The sequence below is a fragment of the Enhydra lutris genome, unplaced genomic scaffold (genome assembly GCF_002288905.1).
Source record: "Enhydra lutris kenyoni isolate GAN:26980312 unplaced genomic scaffold, ASM228890v2 scaffoldscaffold5, whole genome shotgun sequence".
Lineage (NCBI taxonomy): Eukaryota > Metazoa > Chordata > Mammalia > Carnivora > Mustelidae > Enhydra > Enhydra lutris.
Window position 1 is genome coordinate 11992390 of NW_019154089.1, and position 26272 is coordinate 12018661.

Here is a 26272-nt window from a genome sequence, read left to right on the forward strand (position 1 = left end):
TAAACACACAGACTCTTGAGTCAGACCCTTGGGGTAAACGTCTCACTTTCTTATTTACTGTCTGTGGGATTTAAGCAAGTTTCTCAGTCTCTCTGAGCTTGATTTTCCAATCTGTAAATGGGAATGGAGATGAAAAGAATAGTGCTTGCCTCACAGGTTTGTTTTGAGGATTACATGGGTTTATGCAAGAGAGATACTTAGAATAATGCTCAAAACATATCCTGTACTCAGTACCTATCGTTGTTATACTCTCTTCTACCTCCTCTAGATTACAGTAAGTATTGATAGGGATTTTATTCACACATTTATTATTTATCAAATTATAAAACAATGTATCTGAAGACATCACTGCATTTTTGAGCCAGTTGTCCTAAACTCGAGTTGTATTCAGTTCACTTACTTCCTGCAACCACTCTAGTGTTCCAGGAAAAGGCCTCACTAAATCTGGCAATTTTTTCTCTCAAATATAGTTTTTCTCAGGCTGGCCTATTTTGTTCTCATTATCCTCCCTGACCTTTCATTGACCAGTCACCATTTGGTTGTCTTTCTTTTAAATCTACTTTCTATTGTTTTCAGGCTTTTATTTGTTCACTCAAGAGATATTCATTTATTCACTCATTTGTTAAAGAAATATGTTGAGCACTTATTATATGTAAAACTTTAGAGGTAACACATGAGAGTGATATTGCTTCTATGCTCAAAAAATTTACACTTTACCCAAAAAGGCAGACCATTTTAGAACTATTATATAATATGAAAATACATAGGTGAATAATAATGACATTAATAATTTACTGGGTGCTAACTACTTATCAAGCCCTCTGCAGAACCTTTTGTTTTCACTTTTATTTATCTCGGTTCTGCTTCCTACCCATTTTGCAGGTAAGGGAATTCAGTAAGTTCAGTAAAGTTGTGTAAGGTTGTCCTTTGCCCAAGGACAAAGCAAGTGTCAGAACCCAAGCTTTCAGCAGCAGACATTGGATCTGATTCCCTAAACCCAAATTTGACCCCAACTCCTAAAGCAGGGCCTGAGAATCATGAAACCCCCATTCCCTTTGCTGCTGATTGGTTCAGGAATCAAGGTCTAAACCAATTAGAGTCTGGCTTTTCTTTGGCCACAGTTAACTATATGAAGAGAAGTGAACTAATTTGGACCCCTCACAATGCACAGGAGGAAATTTGATGATTTGGAGAAGGATTTTCTCTTACCTACCAGATATAAATGCTGCTGTCATCATCCTATAAACATCAAGGAAACCAGTATATGGTGAAGCAACACTGAAGAGTGGACAACATTATTGAAATGTTTTCTCAAATAATCTTGAAGCACGTCCTACCTTGGACTCACTGAGAGTGAGCTAATAAGTTTCCTTATTGTTCAGAAATTGAATTTTTTGTTACTTGTTACCATAAGCATTCTTTTGGTACACTAACTGATTCCAAAGTTCCAAGCTCTTGGCCAAATAAGTCAAATCTATGGAACAGCAGCTGTAATTAACATTTATTTAGTAGTTATACCTTACCATGAATTCTGCGGGGTGCTTCTTGACATCAGTTACCTTAGTCCATTGTTCAAAACTCTATAAGGAGTTTTGTTTTTATTTTTTGTTATCACCATTTTAAAGAATGAGGAACTAGATACTTTTTGGAGTGAATTAGCTTGCCCACAGCTAATAAGAAGAGGTTGGATTTGGGTCTACATTGGTCTGCCTCCAACTCTGGGTTCTTATTATATCCAAACCCCCTAATGCTTAGGCTGCCTGCACAGATGAGGCCTATGATCTGAGCGCCACCCTGCTCCATCCTCCCCTAACTACATGACCCTCAGCATTCTTTCTCAGCATGTTTAGCTATTTACCTGAGAGAAATTTATTTTCTTTTATTCTAAGACCTGAGAACTCTGTCCTAACATCTTGCTTCTTTTTTTTTTATAGACATCAATACCATCTTTTTTCTTTTCCTCTGTCTGAATACCCCTTTGACTCAGGTATATTTACCTCAGGCTTAGCTTTCCTCTAAGGAACTTTGACTTGTAGTCAAGAGATCTATGTTTTAGTCTCAATCCTACAACTCACTAACACTAGGACCTTGGTAACCATAATAGAATTGTACATGCTACTTTGCTCTATTTTTATAGGGTATTTCTCCAGTCATATGTGTTCAAACTAGATTATAATTCCCCACAAGGATGAATGGAGAATTCTGTCAAAACTTACAATACGTAATCAAATTGGCTAGGAAAAATCTTTGCTAAGATCATTCTATTTATTAACTTTGTAAACTTAATTCTCATATGTATGTACCATCACCTTACAACAGCAGGATAAAGGAATCTTATTTTTTCTTCCACATATGGATACATTGGGGGCAAGAATTAATAATTTCTTGTTGCGTTCCATTTTATAGTGGTGAAAATGTTTACCGGTTTAAGACAATATTTCTGAGCTCTCTTTGAAAATAGCCTGTCAAATAAGACTGATAATCCAAAAGGATAGAAGAGAAAAGAGATGGGAGGTAAAATGAAATAAAATAAATGTTAGACATCAGAGATGTGTTTTTTTTTTCTCTTAATTTAAGCACTGCCTGAAAGGTTGTGCTCTATTGCTGAGTCACAACATGTTAGTTGCCATTTTGAATTTACGCCCTTGTTTAGATGGGGGTTTTAGGACTTTTCAAAGTCTGATTTTCAATTCAGGAAGCCTTTAGGAATGCTGCCTAAATTCAAATTCAAATTATGACACAGAAAAAAAAAAAGCATCAAAGTAAGTAAGAGGAAACCCAAAGTTACCCTGCAAGATATCATAATTGAATTTTAAAACTCTGGAGACTTTGGGCATTGCTTCTTTTTTGTTGTTTTCTTTTCTTTTTTCATAAGAACCACTTGGTTTTACAGAGTAATTGTTCTGGGGAGCATGGAGACAGTTTAGTCCAATTAGTGTCAGTATCTGCTTACATAAAGAGAGTAGAAATATATATCTTCTTTAAATGACCAATTTTCATATATCCTAATTATCCACTTTGCTGAAACAGGTTCACATGGTGTTGGAATGCTAATGTTCAATTTCTGACTCTTTTTGACAAACAGGTAACTTTCCCTTCTGCCTGTGGTTTTAACAAGTTTGGAGGCAATAGATGACTTTAAAAGTATGAATAATATTTGTCTTAAGAATTATAGAAAACAGAGAGGCAACATCCATATTATACCTTTGAGGCTATGTAAGTACACTAAAAATAATCAACTTCCAATATTTATCCCAATGTTCCATAAAAGAGCATTAAAGAAGTATTATAATATAGCTAAAAGTGAAAGAAAGTAAATTTTATCCATTGTGCAGTTGATTGACAGGGTCAAAGGGTACTGATATATTTTAGAATTGTATTCAAGATAGTGGTTAAAGCAAAACAACTTGGACTTCACTTAAGATGGCAGAGTAGGAAGCTCCAGGAATAGGTCCTTCCACTTAAATAACTATTGAGCTGGCAAGACCTGGTAGAACCAACCATTTCAAACTCTGGAGTCTAGTAGAACACCTGCAGCATCCCAGTAAATAATGGATGAAGAAAGAGACTGGCACTCAAGGAAATCTCTGTCAGGTCACCTTGCTAACTATAGAAATAATGGAACAGGAGACTTCGATGATCATACATGAGAAGAAATATAGTCCTGGAAAATTAATTAGGAAAAGTAACCAAACAAATATACAACTATAGTCCTTAACAAGCAACAGCAGCAATTCTTGGTTTAAGGCCAGGAAAGAATCTGATTTCCAGAGTTATCACAATGCAGTATTCAAAATGTCTAGTTCTCAACAAAAAATTACAAAGCTTGCAAAGTAAAGTATGGTGCATTTACCAAAAACAAAATAAAACAAAACAAAACAAATCCCCACAACACACACACACACACAAACCACCTTGATGAAAACTGTACTGGAAGAAACTCAGACATTGGACTTTTGGACTTACTAGACAATACTTTAAATGAAGTATGTTAAATATGCTCAAAGAGGTGAAAGAAACCGTGGAGAGGGAGAAAGTAAAGGAAATCAGAGTAATGACTTCTGAGCAGATAGGAGATAGGAATAAAATAATAGAAATTATAAGAAAAAAAAACAAGTAAAAATTCTGAAGTTGAAAAGCAAAGTAGTTAAAATGAAAAATTCTCTAGAAGAGTTGAAGAGCAGATATAAGCAGGCAAACAAAAGAATCGCAAACTTGAAGGTAGAGCAACTGGAATTGCCTGGTCTGAGGAGCAGAAAGAAAAGAATGACGAGAAAGAAATGGACTTAAGGGACCTCTGGGACACTAAACAAGGCATACTGGCACACACATTATAGAAGCAAATAACTAAAAAAGATGCAAAAAACCAAAAGTGAATCAAAATGGTATACTAGGAAAAATTAAACACAAAAGAAGGCAGCGTTGGAGGACTTGAGGAACAAAAAGATGTAAGATTTATAGAAAACAAATAGTAAAGTAGCAGAAGTACGTACTTCATTATCAGGAGTACTTGAAAAGTAGATGGTTGAGGGGGTGGCTGAGTTGGTTGAGTATCCTCCTCTTGATTTTGGCTCAGGTCATGTTCTTGGGGGTCCTGAGATTGAGCTCTACCCAAGTCAGGCTCTGTGCTCAGTGTGGAGTCTGCTTGTCCCTCTCCCTCTACTCTTCACTGTGCTCTCCCTCTTTCTCACTCTCTCAAAGAAATAAATCACATCTTTAAAAAATAAATAGAAGTGAATGGTTTAGACTCACCAATTAAATGACAGAGACTTGTGGGATGGATGAAAAATATTACCCAACTATATGCTGCTTACAACAGACTAACTTCAGACTATTTGAAGAAACAAATAGGTGGAAAGTAAAAAAAAAAAAGAAAAGAAAAAAGATATTCCATGCAAAGAGTAGCCAAAAGAGAGCTAGGGTGACAGATAAAATAGATGCTAAGTCAAAATTAGCACCAATTACAAAGAAGGGTATTATATACTGAGAGAAGTGTCAGTTCATCAAAAGTATAAACATACATGCATCAAACAATAGAACCACCCCAAATATATGAGAAAAAAAAAAAAAGAAAACATTGACAAAATTCAAGGGAGGGATAGTGGCAGTAAACAGTAATAGAATAGGAATAGAATAGAATAGAACTGTAATAAAATAGTATAGAATAGAATAGACTTTAATACCACACTCTTAATAATGGATAGATCATCTAAGGAAATGGATTTAAACAACATTTAAAACTAACTAGACTTAACAGACATATATAAAAACAAATCAGGAACATCAGCAGAATACACATTCTTCCCAAGTGCATTTAGAACATTCTCCAGAATAGCCCATATGTTAGACATAGTGTTAAAAGGATTGAAATGATACAAAGTACTTTCTCCAACCAGACTAGAATGAAGCTAGAAATCAGTAACAAAAGGAAAACTGGAAACTTTGAAAATGAATGGAAATAAACAACACATTCTTGAAGAATAAGTGAGTCAAAGAACAAATCACAAGAGAAATCAGAAAGTACTTAGACACAAAAGAAAAGAAAAACGCAATCTCCAGGGACTCGATCCCAGGACTCCAGGATCATGTCTTGAGTCAGAGGCAGATGCTTAACCAACTGAGCCACCCAAGTGCCCCAAAAAATGTTGAATTTGAGAGAAGTGGTGGTTGCACAACCTTCTGAAATCCATTCAATGCCCCTGAACTGTGTCCTTCAAGATGGTTAACTGTGTGCTATATGAATTTCACCTCTGTAAAAATACAATGGCTTTCTAGTCAGCTCTCAGTGGTCATGAAAATTATTAGCATCACACCATTTCATGGAATGCTATTAGGGGGAAAAAAATGACAAAATTGGATTGACTGCTTTCAGTTTAACTTAATGAACACAGATCTCAGGGTTGAGTACTGCTGCCCTGAAATCAAACCGTCATTCTATTTTTCTCTTAGTAAAGTGCCTTTCCTCTTCTCTGAGATACTATTATGCTCTATTCTTTCCTCAAATATCATTTCTTACATTCTTTTTCCTCAGAATTCCACTCCCACCCCTCAGCCCCAAATGACCACCTCATCAATAATTTACTGAAAGAACAGAAGCTGCCAGATGGCTACTCCCTCCCCTTCCCACCAGCCAGTATATGAACCGTACTTCAGCAGACACTGCTTATTCATTTCCCAACAGCTTACCTATTTATCCCTTGCTACCAGGCACCCAATTTGGATTTGCTAGCAGCCATGTGTTTCGGGGAGCATGGCCTTGTCCAGTCCCAGGGAATGAATCACAATTAAACTAAGCCAGCTATGTTGGTCTCATTCCCAGGTATAAAAGATTATTTTAGGCCTGGGCCTGCACCCAGGAGAGGCCTCTGGAGCCCCAGGAAAAGGATTTTACCAGATTTTTTTTTTTTTTTTAAGACACACAGGAGGAAGTACATCTCTTTTTCTTGGTATCTTTTGACTGCATTTCATTCTTGAAATTGCAGCACATCTCCTACAAATATGGCACAGGGGATAGTGGAGTGAGAATGGGTAACACCTGTGTTCTTGGTGACATTCTTGAGCCACTGAATTAACCAATGTTGGAACTGCTTCACCTTAAAACGTATTCTTCCATGCTGGCCTTATTACATTACTTTAATTGGATTTCTGTTTCTAAGAGGGGAAAGCATCCTTTATTACACAAATGGAGAATATATTCTTCTAACAAAGCCCAGCACTTTGAATAGTCTTTGAATCCCATTTCCTTGATCACAAAGCCTTCAGCCCTGTCATTTCTGCCCACACACACCCCCCCACTCCATTTCTGCATTATCTATCTCACCCCTTCTGGTTGGTTTTGGTTAGCATGTAAACATGTTAACAGTAATTCTCATGAACAAAAGATGTCCATTGACAGCCTAAAATAATGGCTTTTCTTAAAATAATTGCCTACCTACACTGTTGTCACTTTCTTAGAATATTCCCACTCTTCTGTTTAAAAGAAAAAAATATTGGCTTATATAATTGGGGAGCCAGAAGTAGATTTTTGTTTCACTCCCAGCTAGATGGACAAACTCAGAAGAAGCCATCATACTCTGTTTCTTTTTACCTCTGTATCTGGGTGCTGCTCCTATGAATTGGCCTTATTATTTCCCAGTGCAGACAAGCTTTCTTCACACAGTGAGGGAAAAAAAAAAATGTTACCCATAGCTTTCCAGGTTCGTGACCTCAATGTGTTTATTCTACCCTGAGTCAATGGTAAGACAGTTTGTCCTCCAGTAACACACTGAACAAGGACTCTTTCTGGCCCATCTTAGTTAATATGACTTCCCCAGGATTAGTCCTTATGATCAGGAAAATTATATATCATAAATGGCTAGAAAAAAAATAATGGACTAGACTAGAATCTAGGTCATATGCTCAATGATCATTTCTTTGACTATAAGTGACAGCCACAGAATTATTATAAGATTGGAGCCAGGAAAGACATTTTTCCAGAAAAGTTAGACACAAAAACAGAGGCCAATTAAAGTCAAGCCTCTGGATATTAAGCACAGTTATACTGTGGTCATAAGCATATGCATTTCCCATAGTGCACCAGCACAGTATGATGTGTCTATTCTCCATGAGTCCAAAAAGGCACTCACCCCTCCCCCAAGAGGAGATAACCAGGAATTATATCAAGTTACTGCATCTAGCTCCACATGTAGATCTCCAAATTATGAGTATTCTACCCTGAGTCACATGTAGATGACACTCATCATGACATAATGCCTAAGGATTTAATAAAAAATATACCCTCCCTAAAAAGAGCACAGTCATAATTTAATTTCCCTTTTAAAGAAATGGAAAAGGGGAAACAACATAAAGTTGTCACTGGCCATTGCAAACACCACATAGTACTGGCCAGCGATAACAAGGCCAGTCCTGACTGTGCAGTGAGTGATGTTTCTGATGGGTTTGAGTCTTCTTCTAACCTCTGGGCACCTTCTTTGTCCTTTTCTTCCATGGCCATTGTCAAGAAAAAGGCTAGAGGCTGTTCCTTTGGGTGGGGGGGGGAGTGTGCTGAATTCCAGTTTCAGGTATGTCACCAATTCCTCTTTTTGTCAGAACCATTTTGGTTATGTTACAGAAATCCAATGCAAACTAGCTTAAAGAGAGCGTAAGCTGGTTTCTTAACTAGGAAGTAGAGACACCTCTATGTCTTGAGTCTTAAATCAGATTCTCAGAAATCTCTCACTTCACCATCCTTGGTGTGCCCTCTCTTTCTCTCTCAAACTATAAGAAAAAACTTCCCAGGCACTGGGAAAAGAACTGCCCTGAATTATATTTCTCTTCTAATCTCTCTTCAGTTGCCTTCTGCCCTCCACTAATCTACTGACACTGATCTTACCAACATTACTTATGATCCTCATTTTACCAAACATAATGGACAAGTTTCTAGTCATCTTATTCAACCTCCCAGTAAAATGTTATAAATCTGAGTCCCAGTAAAATGTTATAAATCTGAGTCCTCCGTGCCTCTTAAAACACTCTTACGGTTCTCTGGATTTCTTCTTGATTCTCAGTTTCCTTGGTTACATTTTTTTTTTCTTTCACTTCTCTAAATATTGAAACCTAAGAGTTGGGACTTGGGCTCAACTGTCTCCCTTATCTATGCTCATTCTCTAGCTGATTTCATTCAGTGCCATAATTTAAACATGTTGGTTACTCCCATATTTTAAATGTATAACCACTTAGCTTCAACTAATAAATATATATATATATATATATACACACATATATATATATATATACACATACCCAACAACCTACTTAATAGTGCCACCTGAATGTATATGAGGCATCTGAAAAGTAATGTATTAAAAATGGACTCCTCATATTTTATACATTCCCCAGACTTCTTTCTCATAATAAATGGAATGACCTATCCAGTATGTGTAAGCCACAAATATGGTTAAAACTTCTCTTTCTCTCATCATCCACCCACTCCATCATAGAGTGTGGTTATGAAAACCATCCCATTAATTAATGTGAATTTTCACATTTATCTCCTCTCATTGTCTTTTCTCCTAGAACTCCTACACAACCCATACACATATGTATAGCAAATAATATTTCAAGAAAGTTTTCCAGTGTCACTAAACAACAAACTGAGTCTTGACAAACCTTGTAAAACTTATACTACAGAGAAAGGAGTGATTTCATTCAAAAACAAAAGTTTTCCTTGTCAAAAATGCTCTGAAAGCTGATCTGGACTAGTACTAAAAACTGTGAAATATTTCGGCAATAAATAATGGAGGCAAGCACTTTAAAAATTACCTGTTCCACCTGTGGAATGGACAGGCACCCCTCTGTCTGAGGATACATTTAGTTCACAGAACTGGGTTTGTCTTGTTTCACTTTTACAGTTGAAAGCAAACAACACATTCCTCATCCTACCTCCATCCTAGACAAAACAGACTTTTACATTTATTAATATTTCTGCCTTTACAAAGTTATTTCTAGCCATTTCTAGGTTCATGCACATCTTAAAATAGACTTCTGAAGGCCTATAATTTGGAAGTGTAGTTAACTCCGTATTAGTTTGCTAAGGTTGCTATAAAACTGGGGGCATCTGGGTGGCTCAGTAGGTTAAGAAGCTGCCTTTGGCTCAGGTCATGATCCCAGAGTCCTGGGATCTAGCCCCACATTGGGCTCCTTGCTGAGCAGGGAGTCTCCTCCCTCTGCCTGCTGCTCTGCCAACTTGTGTGAGCTCTCTCTCTCTCCCTCAAATAAATAAATAAAGAAATAAATAAACTATGTGGCTTAAACATCATAAATTTATGTCTCACATTTCTGGAAGCTAGAAGTCCAGGAGCAAAAAGTTAGTGGGGTTGATTGCTTCTAAGAGGTATGAAGAATCTCTTCTATACCTCTCCTCTGGATTCTGGTGATTTGCTGGCGATCTTTGACATTCCCTCTCTTGTAGAAGCATCACCCTGGTCTCTGCTTTGTCTTCATGTGACTTTCTCCCTGTATGTCTGTGTTTAGGTATCTACTTTTTGTAAGGACACCAGCCATGTTGGATTGGGGCCCATCTTACTCCATTATGTCCTCATCTTAACAAATTACATCTGCAACAATCCTGTTTCCAAAAAAAACCCCCCCCCAAAAAAACAAAAAAAAAATCCTATTCTGAGGTCCTGGGAGTTAGAACTTCAACATTTGAATTTGGAGGGGGCACGGTTCAACCCATAACACCCCCAAGTTGTTCGGGGAAAGAAACTCTGAGTAAAAAAGGAATATTTAAGCTCTAAGTGAAAACAGAGAGAAATATTTACCAAAAGATCAATCGATAATTGAAATATAAAGCCCCAGGCATAGAAATTCCTAAGATTTCTTTAATCTCCAAAAAACTCTCTGTGTCTTATCAACAGATAAGAATATCAGAGAGAAATGAGACATGGGGAAAGTGAGGCAATTTATCATTGACTTGGATATAAAGGTCAAATGCTTGGAAGTAAACATCAAAAAGCAATAATACCAGGTTCAGAGAAATTAACTGTTAGTGGCCTAGGACTCATTCCTAGGATACACCCAGTCGGTCCAAGTTCCAGCACATTCTCAGAGCACTTTCGCACAACAGGACACAGACTCCCCCTGCTGGTCGAACTCAGCTTTGACTCCGCTCTCTGGCTTGGGGGAAGTCATTCTGCCATTCTAGAGTTTCTTCTCCTCAAACCTCTTCAACGTCTAGCTTCATACAGCACAGCTGGATTCTGATACCTGCTCTATGTTCAATCTTTGGTGTAACATCTTGGAAACCTCTGCTTGTTAAAGAATGATAGTAGAAAAGGCCAATAACATGTTAGTAGTATTATGCAAATAGTTTTGACTTTGAATATCTCCTAAAGAGTATCAAGGACTGACCTGCCACTGTGCATCCATTCAGTCATGGCAAGAGACTTGCATTTATACAACTCCAAGTTTAAACATTAAATGGTTCCTGAGGTTAATAAATGAGATCTTCATACAAAACACACAGTCATCCAAAATTTTCTTCAGGAAGACTCTCCTTGAAAAATGGGGAGGAGAAAAACCTATTGCTAAAATGTGGATTAAGGCTCTGATATAATATCAAAGGACTACAACATTCAGAAGATCTAACTGAGGAAATCTAAATTACAAGGCTTTGAGAAGAATCCAGACCATGCATGGCGTAAATTGAGCCTACATAGAGCCTTTCAGAGGAAATGAATCATCTTTATTATTTATTGATTCAAATATAAGATATTTGGGGTAACCACTGATCACCCAGTCACCTAGAACTTGGGATCTGTCTTGACTATTACTTTTCCATTAATTAAACACTAAGTCTAACTGTTAAATATTTCTTGTCTCTATCTTCTCCTCAGAACTAATAGGCAGTTATCATTTCCAAACTGGGTTTTTGAAAGAGCCTACACACCAATGTGCCTGACTCTGGTCACTTCACAGATATGTCCATCTAAGCCTCCTCATCGTTTTCTAAGTGCAAATATGAATATGCTCCTATTTAATGGCTCCTCCATTGTCCATAGGTTGACTCAAATTGCTATTTTGGAAGGGCTATGAACCTTGACACCAGAGAGATAAGTGGTTGGATTTGGACTTGATTTGAGACTCAGAGAAGTCACTGTCTAAACTTCTTCCATGAGGCATACTGTATAGCAGGATAATTACAATTGATGTGGAAATGGGAGATGGATTATGAGTACCTAGGAAGCCTATCTGACCCCAAACTGAAGGAAGAAGAAAAGCATTTTTGAGGAAGCAGCATCTAATTGAAGATCTGAAAACAGGAGTTGGTTGGGATTCTGTGGATAATGGGAAAGAGGATAAGAGGAAGTAGTGGGAGAAATTCTAGGCAGAAGCAGAATGAAAAGGATATATGAAATACAACTTGACTGTGAGGAACAAAGCCTTTTGTTTTTTCTTAAATGAGAAAAAGGTAAGAGAGAATATCGTACATGCAAGGAATCAAAAGTGGTATAATGCAGATAAGCAGTGAGTGGTATAAGAGGAAACTGAAGGAACAAGTAGGGACTCTGACCACCAGTGATTGTAGGATCAGTTAAGGAATATAGATTTGATCCTGATGGTAAAAGGCAACTAATTTAGGAGTTAAGCCAAGGAGAAATATGTGTTGTGGAATCTTCCCTCTGGCTGTAGAGTTGAAGAGTCATTAAATAAGGACCATAATGAAAGTTTCTGCTATTGGTGGCCTGAACAGGGGCAATGATGGTAGCGACAAAGAAGAGAAGATGGATTCAAGAACTCCTTGAGAGGCATCATTCATAGTACTTAGCAATTGACTGGATGTGTGGGATGAGGAAAAGGCAAGAATCAAAGCAGCAGAGATTTCTGATATGAGTCACAGGGTGGCTGGGGACACCCGTCCCAGTCTTAGGGGATGTGGGAGAAGAAACAGGTTTGAAGCAGGAAGCTAATGAACAGGTAGAGCTTGAGTTGAATGAGAACTTTGGTGGTACTATTCAGTAGGTAGTTGGATATTCCGTTCTGGGGTAATGAGGAAGATCAGGACTTATGATGAAGAGGTGATTCTTGGCAGACTTTGTGCCCTTAGGGCTGGTCAACAAGGAAGAATGTCTAGGAAGAGTAGATAAGAGGGCTGCAATCCTGTGAAACAGTTTTGTCATTTGCAAAATGGGGATAAGATTTCCCAGGGCCTTCGGAAGAAATGTATGAGCCAACATACCCGGAAGTACCTAGCAAAATGCCTGGGTCACAGTACAGGTTTAATAAATATTTACTGAATGAATAAATGAATAATTGATATAATGCATATACCTAATTTACGAATTTCCTTGCAGAGATTAAAGAACGTGAGAGTTCGTTTGCCATCTCTGAGAAAGCTTGTAAAGAAAATGTCCATGCAAAAAGACACCTGCTTTTCACCAGAGCCATGACTCATAAGGGACAAGGCATTTTGGCTTTTTCTTAGGCAAGAAAGTCACATTTATTAGCACCCAGTCAGCTATTTAAAACTGACCTCTGTTTGATCTTGACATTTACAAGCAAAAGGAAGTCTTTAGTTATGTAACAGGCCAGCAGTCCATGCATCCCGCCTGTAACAACAATAGCAACAGAAGCCCATTTGTCATTGTGCCTGACTCTATTCAAAACAACACATCTCTTTACTAGCTTGTCTTTTTTCCCTTGCATTCCCTTAAGCTCTCAATTAATGCCCAGCAATCCTGTAGGGGGTAAAAATTGGCACCTGCTTAGATAAGAGGGTGTGTGTGTGTGTGTGTGTGTGTGTGTGTGTGTGTGTGTGTGTAAAAGAGGGAATTCTGCCATAAACTCAATGAGAACAAAAGTGTTAAATGAAGTTCCCAGTAACTAGGTTTCATGGTGATAAGGAAACCCATTCCAGGTCAAAGAGACTGCTTGTGATTTTATGGCATTAAAGTAGACTTCCAAATAGACTGGAAAACAAAAACTCATTCACAAAAACTCATGATTTCAGATTGGCATGTCAAGCATAATTTCTGAGCCTTTGCAGAAATGAATACTCCTACCAAGGGCACATTACTTATTTCAAATAAACTTGACATCAAGGGATCTACTGTTGCATTTGAACAAAGAAAAAAGAACCAGAACATTTTTGGGGGGCAATCTCAGTATGTATCAAGTCACTTTTCGCCATTCATACACATACTTAGCATCTAAAAATTTGCTGAAGATCTTTATTTTTTTCTATTCCCATACTTAAGGGAAATATTGATTGACTACTAAGAAGCAAATAATGGGAGTTTATTTTAGAGCCTTAGGTAAAAATTGATAAATAATGTTGGATTATTAGAGTCAAACGTAGTCTTTTGTCTTTGTGCTTGTTTGCTTACTTGCCATACTAAATGCTTAAGGTAGAAAATCAGTTAGAAGAGTCATTCAGTTTCCAGCTATTGTATAAGTAAGAGAGGTCCACTGTGCATCTCACAGTAAAAAAGGATTAGTAAAGGACCCAGAAGACCAAATCTAAATTCCCTCTCAAAAATTTATATGGGATTTCTAACCAAAAGTATCTGTTAAAAGTCACGGAGTTATAGAGCAGTGGAATGGAATTGAGAGTCTACAGAATCATGCATCTGTAAACAATTGATTTTTGATAGGGCTGTCAAGACCATTCAGTGGAGAACGAGCCACCTCTTCAACAAATGGTACTGGGAAAACTGGATATCCCATGTAGGAGAATATCAAAGTTACCTGGACAAAGCATCAAGTGCAAAGGTATGGTCAAGGGGTTGGATGAACTAGGCAGAGATCACCGTTTGCCAACCTAGTATCTATTTTCCCTTCCTTAGAAGAATCCCCATACTCTTTGGGTGGCAATGCACCCAGCTAAATATTTGTATTTCTTAGCCTCCACATAAATAGCAGTGGTCAGTTTCTCAAAAATGAGAAAAGTTCTTGAAAGTTCTTGAAAGGGGCTGTACAGCTGGCAGTTGTCCTTCCCTATTTTGCATCTGCTTTTTGCTTCTTCATGCTGCCTGACATGTGAATAGAATGGCTGCTGCAGGGCACCTGGGGGCCTCAGTCGGTTAATCGTCTGCCTTGGGCTTAGGTCATGATCCCAGGGTTGCGGGATTGAGTCCTGCATCAGGCTCCCTGCTCTGCAGGGAGTCTGCTTCTCTCTCTGCCCCTTCTCTCAATATCTCTCCTCTCAAATGGGCTGCAGCAGGTACATGTTGGATGCTGAGAGCAGAAGCCGTGTTCGTGAATGCATGGAGAGACATAGCCCAGGCTTTTGAGTGTTGTGAAGCAACTACCACGCCTGTCCTGGGCTGCCCGCGTCCTGACTTACATTATATGAATGAAAAATAAACATCTACTTGTTTTGGCCACTCTTTTGGGGGGTTGTTTGTTTTATGTTCCAAGACTAGTCCTAATTGATTCAATCAGTTCTGTGCCACTGGGACACAAGACAAGGTTGAAGAGGACCCCTCACCCACAGATTGGGTTAGGACTAGAACTTCACTTCAACCTAGAGTGGGAACTTGTGAAAAATGCAAAGTGTTGGCCCCTACCCCAGATCTAATGAAATAGAAACTCTGAGGGTAGGGCCCAACAATCAATGAACTCTCCAGGTTCTAGCTTGGAGATAAATTTTTGTTCAGTGCTGCTTGAGCGGGAAACTTCTTTTAAGTGGCGTTGGCTTATGACCGTGTGTTCTTAACAATAGGAACTGTGATTTTAAAAGCACTTAGGTTCTAATGTCAGCTCTACCATTATTAATTGTATGATCTTGGGCAAATGACTTAATGTCTTCGAGTCTCATGTTCCTCCTGGGGCTCATCATAATTGTGGCCCTCCTAGCATTCTTGTGTTGGTTAAATGAAGCATCTGTACATCTAAACCCACTACCCAGAACACTGTAGGTGCTTAATAAATGTTAGTTCTTCTACTCAGTGACTACCATTTACAGTGCATTGCAGGGGTCTGGCACAAGGTATGCATTCCTGTGGGATTGCTTAGACACCCTACCCCACATCCATCATCCCCCTTTCACACTTTATCTCCATTATTGCTTCTGTTATTTTTTAAGATGGATGTTAATGTTAGGGAGATACCAGGGAGCGAAAGTAAGGGAAAGCAGTCTTTTTTGAATGTAACATAACTGATCAAGTTTGCTACAGTCAGGATACAAGAAGGCCCTGTTACCAGTTTTATTTGGGGCCTTTAGAAATGTCCTTCTTACCAGGTAAGGGAAAAATTATGCATAGCTGGCACATGACCTATTACCATCAGAAGGAAAAAAAAAAGGGGCTCACACAAGCTTTTTCCAAAAACTGGGAAATACTACCATATTCTTCTCCATTGAAAAGTCTCTGTATCCTGAGTATCACCAATAATTCTCTCTTTATGGAAACAAAAAAGGCAAAGTTAACTCTGTGCTGCAAAACACCATAACGGGGCTCCTTGTTGTGGCTTGTCTATGTCTAATTCCTACCTGGGAAAAACAATGCTTTGAAAAAAAAAAAGTCAAGTTTCCCACCAAGCTTCCCGCCTCGTAGCTCTTGCATCAAATTACACCTCTTTCCCAACTAGTGTGTAATAATACTTTGTAACTAATATAACTAATATTTTGCTAGGTACTATATCCATAAGACACCTGAAGCTAAATCTGACTATGTAGTTGTTACTGGTTTCACCTCCTTGGTGAAGGAATTATTACAAATCTTCCCTCCTCCCCAGTTTCCCCCCTAAAACCCTAAAATGACCACATCCCAGCACTGCCCATTCAGCTCCCATGCGGAGCAAATCAGAGAGCGGGAAGAAACAGAAGACCCAAGAGATGAAGTAGAAAGGATGAACAAGGTGAAAGTATTCGGGTCCCTTTACCGCATGAATAGCTTAGAAAGAGTAAAAGAGTATGCTGGACCCTCAAATAGCCAAGCTAGGACAAGGTGCATGGAGTGGGAGGGGAGCTCTCCTGCAGGAAAGATTCTAAGGTTGTGAATGCTGAAGTAGTGCTGTGTTACAACTTAAGTGTCTTGCAAACACTTTGAGAGACACCAGCAACAATGAGAAAGTCCTTACACACACACACACACACACACACACACATTAGCCCATGATACATGACACAGAGGATGATACATATTTTTGTTACAACTCCTGAAAGTAGAGATGAATGAAACTTTGTTGAAAAACTACTAAAAGTCAGATATCCCTCTCATTTAAACTTCATAACTGCCTTTGAAACAAGTATGTTTACCCCCCTTTAGCATTTTTTTAGATTTATTTATTTATTTGAGGGCTTTGGGGCAGAGGGAAAGAGAGCATCTCAAGCAGATTCCCCGCTGTGCGCAGAGCCCAAAGTCACAGGGCTCCATCTCACGACCCTGAGATCAGGACCTGAGCTGAAATCAAGAGTCAGACACTTAACTGACTGAGCCACCCAGGTGCCCCCATCCCACTTCCAGATATGACAGCTGCCTGAGACTTGGAGAGATTATGTGAATTGCTCACCTTCGTTAAACAAGCAAGTAGTGGAGCCTGAGCTCTCCTGGGTCTGCTGCTAGGAGCTGGGAACCAGAAGCTGCTAATGAATGAGAGAGACATGGCCCAAAATTGTGGCCAAAAGAAGTGGCTCAGGAACTTCCCTGCTGAGTCCCTCTGCACTGGGGGAACCTCTGGATCTGTGCTCCATTGTCAAACTTTGGGCTTTCCTGAGACTCTCTTAGCATGAAAAGCATTGGGATCCCAGCACAGAAGCAGTTGGGTCTATTTGTTCGGTCATAAACTACAGCCCACCGAAGCCCATTTCTTCATCTTCTCATCTGTACTAGTGCTAGAAGCCAGCACACATGGCAGAACTGCATTTTATGGTTTTCTCCAGAGACCTTTTTACTCTTCCTTCTCTCTACTCCTCTAACACTTTCCTTTGTTTCTACCTGCTCCTCCTGGTCCTTTATCTACCAAAATTTCCAGACATTTCCTCCCACTGATCTCAACCTGCTAGAAATATAATCAAGTATTTTCTTTCGCAAAACTTGCTAATGATGAGTTATTTATTGTATTACCTATGACAGGTGTTTGATTCTTATGGCCCTTTCTCACTCTGGCCCCCTGGGTTGTTGCAAAATTTTTACAGCTATAAATAGCTCAGACTAGAAATCTTAATTGCAAGTTGTACTGATCTCATATTGTGTTTATTTTGACAACAGAGACATTACAGCAGAGAAATAAAGAAAAATTTGTTAGCTAGAGGGACACCAACAAAGAATTCTGTTTAGTGTATGATGTCGCAGAGGAAGTGGGCACAATCTTCTTATTTCCTCACTATTTGTAGGTTTCTTCTTCATAGTGAACCAGCAGAGAACTTGCTGGACCTTGCTGACCTTAGAAACGTTCAGTGCAAGTAAACTGAGGCACGGGACCGATAGATGCTTAGTGCAGATGAAACCTTGGGCACCCATACTTTCCATTCTAAGTTAATTTTATGTTCTAGTCTAAGGCAAAGCCAGAAGGTAACAATTTGGCTAACAGTGAAATTTACTCTTTACCCAAAGGCAGGATCAACTATTGATAATACCATGTTCCACTCCTTGGTTCCAGCACAAATCTCTGTCATCACCATCTCCTCTGCTTCCCCTACCTGTTTCTAGCCCACCAGGACAGACTGCCTGGCTAATATTCAGCCATAGGGCTGACAAAATGATTTGGATTACCAGTGAACGCCAGCAAGCATTTCCCACCATCCTTGTAACAAGTCCTAAATTAATAATATTTAAAAGAAGATTTAACACGTATACATGGATACTGACAGAAATATTCTTACGTAGACACACACACACACACACACACACATCATTGTCTTGAATATTAGTGACAGCTTCTTTTTGCAATCACTTAGTGGCACAGCCTGCTAAGGAAGACAGTGGCACCCAGTGGACAAATATTTGATTGTTTGACACAGGTGTTCCATTTTGAAATATTCTCATATCTTAGCCTTAAGAAAGGTCAGTTGCCCCCCTTGCCTTTTCCTATTCTTCTGCCATCACATTTTAAAAATATCTCCTGAATTTAAAAATAGAGGGGGAGGGGAATGTTCTTAAACTTTTTATCTTTTCAAGAATAAGACTAAGCTACAATACTGAAGAAAGCAAAAATTTCAGGATTAACTCCTCTGAGAATAGTGTCTCTATTTGATTAACCTTTTCAACTATAATAGAGACAGCCAAATCTAATAAAGTACTCAATTTAATAAAAAATGTAACATTCAAAAAAAAATGTAACATTCAAAATGCCTATAACGTGCTTTTTTTTTTTTTTTTTAACATATCATACCTTCCTTTTCTACAAACCATTACCAACTTCCAATTAAAATCACTTGGTTAGGCAAATTTGGCAACTCCAAAAGCAATACTTCAGGAAAATAACATATACAGACCCTGCAATTTAGTGCTATTGTGCAATCTATCTAAAGCCATACAGATGGCTGTTTTCACTCACTAACTCTTTCAATGATTCTTTTGGTTGTGAGTTACTTGGGTAAAGAAGCCCTCCTTTTATGTCTTTCTTCTCCAAACACCTAACTAGCATCTTACTCATAATAGGTACAAAAAAGTTGAGTAAAATCCAGTTTCCATTTTACATATTTAATCTGCTAAATAATAAAAAAAAGGGAGTTATTGTTTGATATTACAGATGACATCATCAAGCTAAGAATCTTCAGTATTAGGGGCTAACTGTATTGGATAAAAATATTTCAGGGGCGCCTGGGTGGCTCAGTTGGTTCGACATCTGCCTTTGGCTCATGTCATGATCTCAGGGTCTAGGATCAAGTCCCACATCGGACTCCTTGTTCAGCGGGGAGTCTGCTTCTCCCTCTCCCTCTGCACCCCCAACCCCACTTCTGCTCTTCTCTCTCAAACAACTAAAATCTTTAAAAATACATACTTTATAAAAAACAAAAGAGATGAGTGGTGAATGGGTGAATCAAATTTTACTGGTTTAAATGAGAAATCATGAAAAGACGTTCGATTGCAAAATCTTCTCAGTGCAACTAATCGGGACGGGGGTGCCCTGTTTCTGTTAGCCATTCAAGCTTTCTCCAAGGTTTGTAAGTTCTGGTTCATCAGCATAATCTTTATAATTCATAATTTTGCTATAGTTTGAGACTTGTTTTTGTTTGTTTAGAAGAAAGACCCGTTGGTAAGCCAGGGTTAGGGCATGTGGCTAACAAAGAAATTTTTCCAAATGGGTCTGGGCCTAGGGCAACACCCTTTGTTTCATTGACGTAAGTTTTTTATCAATCATACTTGGTCAGTAAACAATAAACATATCCCAAAGTAAAAAATGCACTTTTTTGGTAAATTGGAAAAAGAAATGGAGGCCATTTGCATGTGTCACCACATTACATGTTAATTATATTTCTTTTTCTTGTAACAGGCACATCTCTCCTACTTTCCCCCCAAAAATTCTTATAAAACTCTTATGCAATCAGATTTTGCTAGACAGACCTTGTTATGAAAAGAAAACTTAAAATTGTTTTTCATAAATTTCTAATAATATACAACAAAAATATACCAATTCATGATAAATCAATAAACGTTTGTAATATTTCTGTCCTTTTTCCTCCACGGTGATCATCAGAAGTGGATCACGAGACTTCAGGCAGTTTTGCCCCCTGGGGCCAAGCCTCCCTGCTCTGGCAGAAGAGCAAGAGTAACATTCAGATTTGCGGTATGCACTGTGCTATTTGCAAAGCACAATACTGGGAAAACAGTCCAGACCCTGGTCTGAGCTTTGCTGATACCCATAGTCAGTGTCTCTGGGAGCAGAGCTCTGCTGTGGACGCAGGTATCCACTAGAGTGTCCAACACTGCCCACTTTCAGGTTGGCCTCCACAGCTCCTGTAGGTTTTAAAAACCCAAGAGGGAAGCCAGTATTTGAAAAAACTTTATTTCCTCAAATAATTTGAGAAAATTTCTCCGGTGTGGTTACTGTTGGTTTTATCTTACCTTTGGGCTTATCTGTGTATAATGTAAATACACTTCACTGATTCAGGAGAGCCACTGGCTAAAAGATGGCTTCCCTACCTCATGGGCTAGACTGAATGGAAATCAAAATAGAAATGTAAAAGGAGTTTTAAAAGCTGGGAAGGTCCATAAAGATTAAAGTATTGTTATATCTAAAATTAAGGAAGTCCTGTGTGTGTGTGTGTGTGTGTGTGTGTGTGTGTGTGTGTATCAATAGGTGGAGAGGTCAAAACACAGATTGATTGATTGATTGATTTACCTTGAGTATAGTTGACACAAAATGTTACATTATTTTCAGATGTATAACATAGTGATTCACCATCTCTACAGGTTGTGCTATGCTCACTGCAAGGGTGGCTACCATCTGTCATCATACTGTACTATTACAGTATCACTAAATTTATTACTTATGCTGTGTTTTTTATTCCCATGATCTATTTGTTCCATAAATAGAAACCTGTAGCTCCCCCTCCCCTTCACCCATTTTGCCCATCCCCTGACCCCCTTTTCCTCTGGGAACTGTCAGTTTGCTCTCTGTATTTATAGATCTGTTTCTGGTTTTTGTAAAACATGTATTTAGACTCACACTTGTTCTACGGAATGCTTGACGAATATATATTTCTAGTCTGAATGACAGGTATTACCTGTTCAGATAAGGATTTAGCCTTTTCTTCTGCTTCCTTCAGGCAAATCTCCAAGGCCTCAAGTTGAGCCAAAGTAAATGCCATCTGTCCAGTTTCCAGGGACTCTTTCTTTAAAACAATAATCAAGTATTACTTTTTGATATGGATAGCTTCCTGAGTGTATCTTCAGCAACTTTATGGATTAAGGACAGGGTTAATAAACTCATACAAATCATCTTTTCTTCAACAGAGTAATAAAACAGTGAAATGTTATAAAAAAACAATAGTCTTAACAGTTTAATGTATAATGGGAGGGTAAAAAATGCATATTAAACTATGACAACGAATGACTTTGGAAAGTGAGACTAAAATTACCCACACTGGAATTTGGTTCATCTGCAGCTTTTTGTTCTTGATACAAACAGAACTTCCCTTCAAGAGGCCAAAACCAGAATTTCACATTCCTAGTGAGAGCTATCACCTAGAATGCCTTTATTTTTTAGCATTCACCTATCCTGAGGACCAGAACCATGTGAACATAGAGAAGGGGGTTTCCTCTGATCATCACTTCCTTATCACAAGTGTCATTAAAGCAAAGAAACCACAGGGTTTAGAATCAGATGATTCTGACCCGGAATATAGCTAAGATGACTGGAATCAGCAAATGTAGAGAGACTTTGCCTCTCCAAGTTTTTCTGCAGTTGATCTTTCTCATCGCCAAGCAGAAGAGTATACATTGGTATGGAAGTATCAGTTACATGCCCTGCTGAGACTAGAGTACTTCCTGACGACTCTGGCTATCTTGACAATTAATTAGTAATTACACAGCAATGTGAAAACTTGAAAAGGGAGACCTCATAGTGCTAAGATTATGACCTTCCTCCAACCTTCTTGGGTGTGTCCTGTACTCTTGGGAATGCTCAGGCTCCTATAGTTGCTTCCAATTAACCCCATAAAAGAAAGAACTGTGTTTATTCTTTTCTTTTCCTTTTTTCTTTTCTCTCCTTTTCTTTTCTTTTTTTTTCTTTTTCTTTCCTTTTTTGTTTTTGTTTTTGTTTTTTGTTTTTGGGCTGCTGCTTTGTTTTCTTCCTTTGGTTTAGGAGCCCACAAATTTAAAATGCATTTTTACACATTTCCTAGTGGTATAGTAGAGCCATCTGGTGGTAAATGGAACCAGCCACAAAGATAAAGCATTCATTCAGGTCCTGTAGTTGTTTGTACAGTACTCTGAACCCTAGGGCCCTGCCATGGGCCTCTGAGAAATTCCATAGGATACAGGGCAAAGAAATGGTGCTACGTTCCAAAACAGCCTGGATCCTAGATCAAACAAGGCTGAATAATCCCCCCAACCCCGTCCCCCACACGGAGCAGACTTTGGGGGATGAACATCTTGGGCTACAACAATATTTGGAATAAATCAATGATCCTCAGCATACCATAATGATTCCAATACATTTCAAAAGTCAGTCCAGAAAAAATAAATCTCAAAAAATGAGCCTCAACACAAAACTCTTGTGTATTTACACCTATAGATAATTCATGCTACAAAACATTTTATGTAGAAAGGGGAAATGTCAAGAGGCCAAACTGTTCCAAAAAGGTTGGGAATTCTGGATCTAGTTGCTATTTCCAGGGAGAAAACTTATTGTCTAATGTTTGCTCTCAAGAGGAAGTTTCTTAAATCTTTTGTGAGTAGATCAAGCAAAATCAACTAGTCTGTTTCTCCAGACCTTTGTCTCCAAACATCCCAAATTTCGCTAGCCAAGAAGGACAATCATTTTCAGTAAGAGAGAAGCATTGTAAGCCAAACAGACTTGCCTGAAGAGTGCTAGTAAATACCGTAAGATTTTTTATACACGTGGTTTTAAGAAATTACCCTGTGTTGTGGAATGGGAGAGTCTGAGCAAACTGAAGAATGGGGTCTATCTTGGACACCTGTGCTCCAGCTGTAAGCTATCACTCTCTACTCTCTGACTGGCCTTCCTATTCTCGCACTCCCTTAAGGGAAAGAGCCATAAAAAGCCATATATCTACACAGATATAATAGGCAAGCACTCTTTTTTTTTTTTAAGATTTTTATTTATTTATTTGACAGACAAAGATCACAAGTAGGCAGAGAGAGAGGAGGAAGCAGGCTCCCTGCTGAGCAGAGAGCCTGATGCAGGGCTCTATCCCAGGACCCTGGGATCATGACCTGAGCTGAAGGCAGAGGCTTAACCCACTGAGCCACCCAGGTGCCCCAGGCAAGCACTCTTTAATAGGAAGCAGCTCCCATTTACCAAACAAAGGAATAAAAATGAAACCAAGAATAGTTTCAGAAATAAGGCATACATGGGGTTCGAAGTTTTAGAGGTAGGTGTGTTGTTTCAAGGACCCTAAAGAAGTTAGGTGTAGTTAGTCACTGTCCTAGTTTTGCAGGATGGAAAGCCAGAAGAGCAGAATATGGGACTTCTACCATCAAGTTCCTTCTGCCTCAAGTACATGTGGACAGACCCCCACATAAAGCCACTTATGTTTATTATGAATATAAAACTGTTTTGGTAGTTAACGTAACTGGTGAGTGAATTATACTAATCAAAAGTCTTTTAAATGCTATCACATGTTGAAAATATATGATACACACAAGTGTTTGGGTTTTGATCCTGTCTGTGGATTTTTAGGTAGTAAATTCTAGCAATTCAATGGGAATTCCTGTTTTTAACTAATACTTTTTGTCTTAAAAACGTCTACCTAAATATCAAGCCAATCATCTAAGTACAGGTAACTAAGATAACCAAGATGAGTGAACTCAAAGAATGCTACAAGTTAAGAATTCAAATTAAACTCTTTGCCTCCAATGACGACATGAGAGTCTTATGCATATGTGTTAAAGTTCCTCATTTGAGGATCTGGAGAAAAATTTATTCTTTTTTTTCTAATTTTCATTGTCTTATGATGACCTTGCCCTTCTTCCTCAGCCATACACACTCTTTGTATTCTTTGGGACTGGTTCAAGGTCTCTGAACCAGATCCTCCCCTACCTCTCAATCCATGTGCAACACAGGTAGAAAGGATTCTGCCTGCAGAAGCCAGACTGCACAGCACTGAGCATTAGTAGGATCCCAATAAGTAGCTGTTGATGGATTGAAGGCTCAGCCTTCAAAGACGGTGGTTGCACCAGGGGAGCACTCCGTCCTGCTGAGAGGCTTCTTTGAGCAATCCTTTCCATGTATCCAGCCTAGGATGCTGGCATGGGTAAGAGCCCTAGGGAAATTCTGCTCACCAAAGACCAGGTACAAGCTTAAGTAGCAGAAAGCCAGGAGGTGGCCATGAGTTGGGTGATGATGGCAGGGTTGTTCTGAAGACTGAGTAAGCTAAAGCAGGTAACTACTTAGAAATGCTCAGTTCATGGTATTACTAGTAATTCCATTCCCCCAACTCCTATAAAGAGAATCATTTGATATCAAAACTTCCTAGCTTATTTTTAAACCCTAGTAAAAGAATGTCCCTATAGAGGCACTTGTGTTACAGCAAGTGATCAAACAGCAGCAGTGGGGAATTCAAGCATGCAATTAGAACAAAGTTAATGTGTTAAATATATGTGTGTGCATTTGTTTAAAAATACGATTGCTAAATAAAGGTGTGCTTATTGCCAAGAAAGTCTTCACAGAAGAGAATCTTGACATGGGTCAGTTGAAGACAATTGAATGTTTCCAGCAACCTGGAACTTCAAATGCGGAGGGATCCCCAGCAGCCCCCGCTCAGTGTTGCAGTCACTTCATGCCAGATAAAACATGCTTTCAATACATTTTGCAATGGTCAAGATTCACGCTTGATGTCTCTTCTATGCTTTCCCCCTGCTTGACTGGCACTGAAGTCTATAAACTTATTTACCTTACTATGACTTGCTCATATCTCTCATGCTGATGGAAGTTTTTCCCTAGCCTCCCCCCTCAACCCCTTACTCTGGACGGTTAATGTTATCCCTACCCACCCTGTTTGGTGATCAGAATGCATTTTACTGTGGAAATTTCATCACTGTGGTGTCCTTTTATGCTTAACTTTTGCAACAGTATCTTGGGCTAAATTGCCTGTTTCTCTTTAGGAAACCATTTAAAAACTCAATTTTTTCCTGATTTCAATCCATTCTAATGGAAACAGTATTCCTCTTTGTTGAAATTGCCTAAATAGTCTGCTAATATGATATTTTTTATTCAAAATTGAACACACTGTGACTCTTGTCAAAGTCCAGGGGAAATAATTTTCTAGAAAGTGCCTATCAACATGCTTGTAGAGGAGATCAACATTGGGAGGATGACAGATGAGCATTGACTAAGCATAATACTGCTTGTAATCTGGTAGGCTTCATTCTGGACTGGACTGCATCCCTTGGGCTGTGTGACTTCTGGGTTTCACTTCTTGGGGCCTCAGTTTTTCATCTTTAAATGAGGCATGTATTGGGCACATCTCAGCAGGAAACAGTCACTCCAGTGGAGTGGTTGAGGGGGGTTTAATGAAGGGACTGTATGCAAACCTGTGCACACAGTTAAGGGCAGGAATGAAAGATGGCGGGACACTCCCAAGAAGTGAAGGTAATCTTCGCTTCACCTTGAATTGGAGAGGTAGGGGAAGAGATAATGGCAGAGTATTAATACGGAATCTAGAAAGAGAGCTTGAGGAGAAGGCCATGTCTGTGAGTTGATACCCTGGATAGAGAAATAGAACCACTATGCACCTGTGCTCAGACCTAATGGTGGACAGACCAGTGGAATAAACAGCCTGATCTCCTTTTCTCTCACCATGTGTTCTTTTGTATCTCCCTTGTGCTGAGCCCAAAAAAGCAGAAGGTGAGAGACCTTGAATGACAAGTCTAGAGAGACCAGCTAGCCTGGAAAGGAGCAGAGTAAGGAAAGGGTACAGAATGGACCTGGAAAGGGAAACCAAACCTCTGGCCAAAAGGGTTTAATAATATGAGTGTTTCCCAAATACTAGCCCATAGATCCATATTGGTTTGTGATAACATCTCCAAGCACAGCAAGGAAAAGATGGAAGTAAAAATTTTTTTTAAATATTATGAATTTTTCATGAAACCAAATTTATCCCATTTAGAGAACTGTCCTTTATTCTGAGATTATGATCATTCTATATATTTTGGTGTTAAGA

At 38.8% G+C, this 26272-nt stretch overlaps 1 protein-coding gene across 1 annotated transcript in view; it reads right to left on the reverse strand.

Moving 5' to 3' along the window:
- LOC111141071 (coiled-coil domain containing 192) overlaps positions 1–26272 on the reverse strand; it is a 203230-nt gene that overhangs the window by 150230 nt on the left and 26728 nt on the right. The window contains exon 4 of the mRNA XM_022493400.1: positions 21152–21259. Coding sequence (XP_022349108.1) covers positions 21152–21259 — 108 coding nt within the window. The remainder of the gene's footprint in view (positions 1–21151; positions 21260–26272) is intronic.